Source organism: Heterocephalus glaber, unplaced genomic scaffold, assembly GCF_053883595.1.
Source record: "Heterocephalus glaber isolate CG9 unplaced genomic scaffold, H.glaber_assembly_v1.0 deba00000122, whole genome shotgun sequence".
In the NCBI taxonomy this organism is placed as follows: Eukaryota; Metazoa; Chordata; class Mammalia; order Rodentia; family Bathyergidae; genus Heterocephalus; species Heterocephalus glaber.
The window spans coordinates 7,011,747-7,020,205 of NW_028258138.1; the positions used below are offsets into that span (position 1 = coordinate 7,011,747).

At 37.6% G+C, this 8,459-nt stretch overlaps 1 protein-coding gene across 2 annotated transcripts in view; it reads right to left on the minus strand.

The window, feature by feature from the left end:
* The window catches only part of Brwd1 (bromodomain and WD repeat domain containing 1), a 148,536-nt gene that overhangs the window by 89,695 nt on the left and 50,382 nt on the right, over positions 1-8,459 (minus strand). For both annotated transcript variants that reach the window (XM_021256241.2, XM_004842365.4), the window contains exons 9-13: positions 6,448-6,548; positions 4,877-4,947; positions 2,660-2,760; positions 1,514-1,554; positions 199-297 (exon numbers count right to left, since the gene is read on the minus strand). In XM_021256241.2, coding sequence (XP_021111900.2) covers positions 199-297; positions 1,514-1,554; positions 2,660-2,760; positions 4,877-4,947; positions 6,448-6,548 — 413 coding nt within the window. The remainder of the gene's footprint in view (positions 1-198; positions 298-1,513; positions 1,555-2,659; positions 2,761-4,876; positions 4,948-6,447; positions 6,549-8,459) is intronic.

The window sequence follows — 8,459 nt, forward strand, 5'->3', positions numbered from 1 at the left end:
CAAAACTGAGAACAAGGTCAATGAACAGAAGTACATGTTGTCCCTTCCTACATTAATTTGGATACATAGGCTTTGTTTATCAGACAAACAGTAGGTAGCTATTTAAATAGAAGATGGTTAAAATCTTCTAAAGGAAGTAATCAGTAAATAGGGGGTGGGGTACGATGTAACCACTTACAATAAGCAATTTCAACTCACCCTGAGATTCTGGTAGCCATATCCAATAAAATGCTTCTCCATTCTAACTGTTCAAACCTCCAAATTCGTGCTGTTCCATCTCTGCTACCACTTAGGAACCTTAAGAGATTCAGAAACAGATCCTCTACTCACATACTTGCTATCAAGGGCTACAATTAAAATCATCAAGCAAAAATAACTTTTAATGTAGCTATCTTGATGACAGGCAAATCTACAGGTGTTATGGTTATTTAAGGCATATGTGCTTTGCACTGATTTTCCTGGCTCTACAAAACACAACACACTGTTAGGGATGTAGCTCAGTGGCACCGAGCCTGCCTCCCAAACCCAAGGTCCTGAGTTCTATCCCTTGTGGGGGAGGGGACATACAACACATTGTGAAAGCAATCAGCAAGTTTTAAAAACAATTTCTGGGGCCAGGGATTCAACTCAGTGGTGCCGCTGCCTGCCTCGCAAGCACAAGGTCCTGAGTTCGATCCCCAGTACCTAAATAAATAAATAAATAAGTAAATAAAATTTAAAAATAAAAATGATTTCTGGGTTTTGAAAAGACAATATAAAAAGTATCTGGAGAGAGGAAAAATTAAAGGCATATGGGGAATTAATGACAGCAAAAATTCATCTAACGTTAGGCTCTAACTCATGTTGGACACTGTAAAAATAATCCATAAACAAATGAAAGCAAGTATAAAACCTGCAGTTTAGGAAAGGCACCATATATATATTGGGTGCCAGAAAGGATATAATTTAGGTAATAATTCCATTGCAAAATACATTACAGTGGTTGATTAGAAAAGATTTTTTTTTTTAAAGATTTAAACAGCAGGAATTTCATCATTCTCACATCTAATTTTTTCAGTAAATTGGATACCTAGCCAAAGAACAGCTTTTAGTCATGGTACCCAGCAAATAACTCTAAATTCTTAAGGGTAATGGATTTCTCTCCACTCTATAGACACTTTTTATTCAATTAATGTATTTACTGATAAGTGTCTGCAATATAAAAAGTGCTAATACCACAGTTAATAACTACATACTGTACATATACCTCAAAACTGCTAAGAGAAGACCCTAAATGATTTACTAGAAAAAACTATGTGATGGATAGGTTAATAATTTTGAGTAATTCATTCCACAATGTAAACATATATCAAAGCATTATACTGTAATTATTTGTCAATCAAAATTATAATTAAGAGAGAAATATACAAAGTGGTATCTTCACTATATTAATATATAGTATGATATATCTCCTAAAAATATACATAAATACACACACATGCTTATATGTGCCTAAAAACACAAGTATACTTACCGGTCACCGTTGTTACAAAATTGGATACTATCTACTTTATCCTAAAGGAGAGAAAACAAACAAACACAAAACAATGATTATCTACATAGTTTGTAATTTTTTATTTCAATCAGTAGCACATTTGGTTTAATAAGCAAGAAATGTACCCTTGTTTTGCTTGGCCCCACCCTTTAATGTGTACGTGATACTAAGTGCAAAGACTCTAAGGATCTAGTAGAGCACAACTCTCCTTTCAAAACTAACCACATCCAGTAGGAAAAAAGCCTTGCACATAAAATTATAGCACTGTGTACATTATGTCTGTTTAAGATAACTTATGTGGCTATGCAAAGGAACACATGGAAAGTAATCTAAATACATAACCTTTAAAGCACCTAAAAACAAGTTATTTTTACTTTCATTGTTTATGTACCAAAAAAAATCTACGTGACTACATACTCATAGAAGAGCACTCTTTCATGAGCTTGGTTAGGACAACAGCCCCACTGGAAATCAGCCTATCCAGATCAACTATTCTAATCAAGACTTAGGACTTAAGAACTAAAATAACCACTGTAAAATATTACCATTTCCAAGGTGCTAATCTGAGTTATGCACAACACTCTGCCCATTTATATACAATTCCTATGTGCAAATTAAGATTAGAATTTTTTAAAATCATCTGTACTTGAACATTTTCAGTTTTATAAATATATAAAAATCCAGGACTTGGAAGTAGCTCAGTAGAAGAGTGCTTCTCTAGAATGTGCAGGGCCCTAGGTTTGATCTTTAGTACCACCAAGGTAAGAAAGAAAAAAAATCTCAGATCACAATGACTGACCTCACAAATGCAAATATGATTCAATATTTTTAAATCTAACAAAATAATTGCATCAAAAAATCTTTAAAATAGCTGGGCATGGTGGCACACACCTGTAATCCCAGTACTCAAGAGGCTGAGACAGCAGGATCACTGCTAGTTCAAGGCCAGCCTGGTCTACATAGTGAGTACAAGGCCAGCCTCAACTAGACAGCAATATCTTGTCTCAAAAAACCAAAATTTTTTTAAAAGTCATTAAAATAAAAAATTAGAATAATAGCAATTCCCTTTAGCAATAACAAGAATATCATTAACAATCTATAAAATTTTAAAATATCAGTGCTTACTGTGTGGCTTTCAAGTTCTGCAATTTTTTCGGGTGCTTCAAAACCCAAAAAATACATTCTGATTACATGATCAGTACTTCCTGTAGCTAAAAACATACCACCTGAAATAAAAATGTTAAAGATTAAACATCTAAAATGAAACAGACTAGAGAATGCAGAAACAACTCCAGACATACTCAATCACCTTATCTTTGACAAAGGAGCCAAACGCCTTCACTAGAAGAGAGTCTCTTTAATAAATGGTGCTGAAAAAACTAGCTTTCCACATGCTGAAGATTAAAAATAGACCCATATCTTTCACCAGGCACTAAACTAAAATCGAAATGGATCAAAGATCTAAATGTTAAAACAGAAACACTAGGGCCGGGGATTTAGCTGGGCCGGGGATTTAGCTCAGTGGTTCCACCGCCTGCCTTGCAAGCAGCAAGGTCCCAGTTCGATCCCCAGTACCAAAAAAAAACCAACAAAACACTAAATCTGCTGGAAGAGGGAATAGGTAGAAAGTTGAGGACATAGGAGTAGGCGAAGACTTCATGAACAAAACCCAGACCACACAGGAAATACTACAAAGAATCAACAACTGGGACCTCATCTTATTAAAAAGCTTTTGCACAGCAAGAGAAACAGAGTGAAGAGACAACCCACAGAGTGGGAAAAAATTTTTACCAGCTATTCAGATAAAGGACTGTTATCTAGAATATGAAAAGAGCTCAAAAAAAATCAGGCCCCTCAAATTAAAAGACCTAATCCAAAAATGGGCATCTGAAATAAAAAGACACTTCTCAGATGAACTACAAACAGCAAATAAATATATTTTAAAAAATGCTCAACAACACTGGTCACTCGAAAGATGCAAATTAAAACAAGACTGAGATTCCATCTCATTCCAGAAAGAACGGCTGTTAACAAGAAATCAACCAATAACAAATGTTAGCAGGGCTATGGGAAAAAAGGAACCCTTCTCCAGTCCTGGTGGGAGTGTAGACTGGTGCAACCACTGTGGAAATCAGCATGGAGATTTCTCAAAAAACTAAAACAAGAGGTTCCATTTGAACCAGCTATACCTCTTCTTGGTATCTTCCTGAAAGAATGAGAAGCCTCATACCACAGCGATATATGCACACCCATGTTTATAGCAGCACAGACTGTAATAGATAAATGCTGGAAACAGCCCAAATACCCATCAACTGATGAGTAGATAAAGATGTGGGGTTTTTACACAATGGAGTACTACTCTGTCATAAAGAAGGATGAGCTTCAGGCATTTATTAACTAAATGAACGGACCCTGAGACCATACTCTTAAGTGAAATAAGTCAGACATACATGTTTAAAAAGTGCAGTTTCACTAGTGTGAGAAACTAAAAGTGAAAATAAGGAGTGAGATGTATAACGGATATTGGGAAATGGGACGAAGGTGTTCAAATGAGAATGAGAACAAGGGAGAAAGGAGGGAGAAAGGAAGGGACAAGAAAAAAAGTGACAATAGAAGGAAAATATGGAAACAAAGATTTTGTACACAGGGAGGGGAGGAGACTTGAGGGCAGGAATGGGACAAAAAGTAAAATTTATTTTTACAAAAGTTCAAACATCTAGCTTATAATAAGTATCTGAACAAATCAAATTTCTATACTGAAATAAAGAAAAATCAAGGTCACTCATTCTAAAACTAAATATATCTCAGTAGATCCACTTTCTAACTCACCATCTAAAAACCTTATAAAACTATACTTGCAGCTGTACTTAAAGTTAACACAATGTGGAAATGTTCAGTCTCACTCTGCTTTACCAAGTACAGCAACATAAACATCAAATGAGTGCCAATGTTCTAAAAATACTGGAACAAAAGGAGTCTGCTTTCCAATCAACTTCACACACCTAGACCTAGCTTGGGAAGAGTTCACTTCAAGTTTTTAGACTTCTGTGAGAGAAAACTCTTTGAGCCATCTAAAGGGGAAGGAAGGGAGGGAAGGAGGGAGGTTGATTACCACTCAAGCTCACTACAGTATATAAGGAAAAAAAGAGGGGCCCAAAGCCCTGCGTTCAATCCCTCGCACCAAGAAGAAAGAAAGAAAAAGTGAAAATGATTTAAATAAGATAACTCTGTGGAAAACAAATTTAAACTAACAGAATTCTAATAAAGATTCGTAGAGCAGTAATGTGGGCATTTATTAAAATAGTAAAATAATTTTTTAAATTACCAAAGAACTTATCTTACCAACACTAAAAGAAGAACAAAGCATTTGAACACCTGGCCTGGGCTTTTCAGTGAACTTCAGGGGGCGTGGACTATAAAAAAAGAAGACACTACTTTAAAATACATTAGCTTAACACAGTAACAAATTTGAAATATTACTTGTAATCAGGCACATTTGAATACAGCCTTAGTCCTAGTGTACCCTCACCATATGCCAAATGTTCCCATTTATCAGAATGGCCAACAGATAAAATACCGAGATAGAGTCTAAGGACCATCATCGCACACTGAGAGAACAAGCCTACTAACCCCACTTTTTCTAAATGTAGCAACTAAAGCTTGGACAATCTCAGTGAACCCACTGCCAAGCAGGGTTTACAACCACCAGGGCATAAGTAGGACGGGGTGGATGGTGAGCTGCCCTTCTTCCAGTAGCGACATTTTTAAAAAGTAAAAAGAAGCCAGGTGTGGGCAGCATACTGCCAGAGTCCCAGCTGCGTGGGACACATGGGAGGCCAGGGTGGAAGGTGCTTGAGCCCACCAGTCTGAGCCCAGCCAGCCTAGGCAACAAGAAATACCGTCTCAAAAGTTAAATTAGTTTTTAATTTCACCCAACATAATCCAAAATATCATATCAACATGTAATCAATCATAACATGATTTTAATGAAATATTTTACAGATTCTTTCATATTTGAAATCTTTCAGTATGTATCTGACAAGTAAAATACATCTCGATGTGAATATTTAATTTTCATCAAAAATACTTGGACCTGTACTTGGATTTCCCAAAACTTGTTATTTCAAGAACTCAGACTAGGGGGCCAGGGCCAAAGATTTAGCTCAGTGGTTCCGACGCCTGCTGCGAAAGCGCAAGGTCCCGAGTTTGATCCCTGATACCAAAAAAAACAAAACAATAGGGCTGGAGATTTAGCTCAGTGGTTCTGCCACCTGCCTCGTAAGGGCAAGGACCCGTGTTTGATCCCTAGTACCAAAAAATAAAACAATAGACAAGGGGGCCAGGGATTTAGCTCAGTGGTTCCACTGCCTGCCTCACAAGCATAAGGACCTGAGTTCTATCCCCAGTACCAAAAGAAAAAATAAAATAAAGAACTCAGACTCAAGGTGTTTGAACATATGTAAAAGTTTTCTAGTAACTGAATCAAGTATGAGGTTTTAAAGCTGAATTAACACTTCATCTCATTGATTACACTAACTACATGTGAAGTCTCACCAGTGACATGGAGCTCAGGAGTACAGTACTGGACATCACACATCCATAATCCAGCTCTCATGACTTCCAAGCATTCCTGCCTGGGCCTCTGGTTACATATGCGACTGCACATTTCTAATGTTTGTTTGGTTTCTTTGGTACCTGGGTCGAACGCGGGACCTTGCACTTGCAAAGTAAGCAGCAGAACCACTAAGCTAAATCCCCAGCCCTATGCATCTTTTAATATAGTCAATACTACACATATGCTTTATATAATAAATTCAAAGGCAACCACAATACATAATCTCTCTATAATCACACTTCATAAGACTAAACCATAACTGCATCAGAAAAGAAACCTGTTATCTACTGTCACTTACCTGAATTTCAGAGACTGTAAATCCCATTGCCAAAAGCAAACTGTCCCATCAGCACCAGTGGAAACCATGTATCTCTGAGAACCTTTGGCCATGGGGCTAAACTGAAAAGCAGAGATATATAAAAATTAGTTTCTAGAGTGCCTACTTAAGTTATAGTTTAACAATCTTTCAAAATTAACTTCTACCAGGCCAGGGATTTAGCTCAGCAGTGCCACGGCACTGCACCTGACTAGAAAGCACAAGGCCCTGAGTTCAATCCCTGGTAGCCCCTCCGAAAATAAATTCATTTCAACTGACACGCTTAAGAAATTAAACACAAGAAATTAAGAATACAAGTGATATAATGATGAAAAAATCTAACACTGTACATTAATTTATACATAATCTGATCTCAATAGATGATTTTCAATACTGATAAATAAGAATTACTAGGAAAGCTTTTGCACAGTGAAGATCCAGTCTGATGCTATTAAAAGTGTATCACAGAGGGGCCGGGGATTTAGCTCAGTGGTTTCACCGCCTGCTGCGCAAGCGCAAGAACCTGAGTTCGATCCCTGGTACCAAAAAAAAAAAAAAAAAGTGTATCACAGAGCCTCAAAAATTAAAACTATTTGGTACAACAAGTAACTCTACAGAATGGCCAAAAGAAAAAAATGTGAAATTCAAAGATACACCATGCTACAAAAGAAAGATCTCAACTCTCTCTGGAGGGAAGCAGTGGCTCACCACGAATGGCACTGAGACAAGTGTGCAGCAATCTGCAGAAAAAGGTTTGACCCATGCTTCAGACTATGCCATCAGGGTGTGCTCCCAATACATGAGTAACTTAAAACACACAATCATAAGAGTACTGCAGGAAAACACAAGATTTTTTTCCGGTTTTAGAACAGAGCTAACATTTTATTTATGAAAGTACTCGGCCCAAGGATTTAGCTCAGTGGCACTGCACCTGCTTCCTAAGGGCGAGGTCCTAAGTTTGATCCCCAGTACCAAAAATAAAAACTAAAAGAAAGTACTATGTGTACTAAACAAGCCAGAGAAAGGAAGACCATTTTATTCCAAAGACATTCAGGAAGGCTTAGAAAAAAATAAGAAAATCACTCAAAGGTATATGATGAGCACAGGTTCAAAGTGAATGGGAACATGGTATGGGATAGGAACACAAAGATGTACAAAGGTGATGTGTTCATTGTTGGAAGTCAGAAAAATGGGTTGAATGGGGAGGTAATCTGGACTTAAAAACAGCAAGAGGTAACTACAGTTTTGAAGAAAAACACCAAAAGCAAGGACAAAATTTTTTGTCTCACCAGAATACAAGACTGAAAGGAAGCAGCTCAGATAGTACAGTAAAGAGCCAAAAGGCAATCCAATTAATCTAAGAAGCAAAAACCCTAACTGGAAGACAGCATTTCCCTCCCCACCCAGAAGAATGCGAAGGATAGCCGAGAAAGAAGCAACAAAGCTTGCTGGTTCGGGAAACAAGACAAAGCAGGAAGCTGACCATGGCAGCACATACACCTATAATCCCAGCACTAGGGAGGCTGAGGCAGAAGGATTGCTGTGAGTTCTAGGCCAGCCGAATTAGCAAAACTGTCCTAAAAACCAGAAGGGGGGGGGGGGTATAAAGACTAGTGGTGTCATTAACAGAAAAGAGTGGAGAAGAAATGATTAGCACCTAAAAGACTTTTATAGAATATTTCATTAAAAATAACAGAAAAGCCAGACGTAGTGGCACATGCCTGTAATGCCAGCACTCAGGAGGCTGAGGCAGGAGGATCACCTCAGTTCACAGCCAGCCTGGGCAAAAATAGTGAGAGTTCCAGGCCAGGCTGAACTACATAGTGAGATCCTGTTTCAAAAAAAAAAAAAAAAAAAAAAAGTAATATAACTGAAGTTATATTAATAAATGGATATGCTTGCTAATTAAAACACCATGGGCTGGGCGTGGTGGTGCATGCCTATAATTGTAGCACTTGGGAGGCAGAGGCAGGAGGACTGCTGCGAGTTCAAGG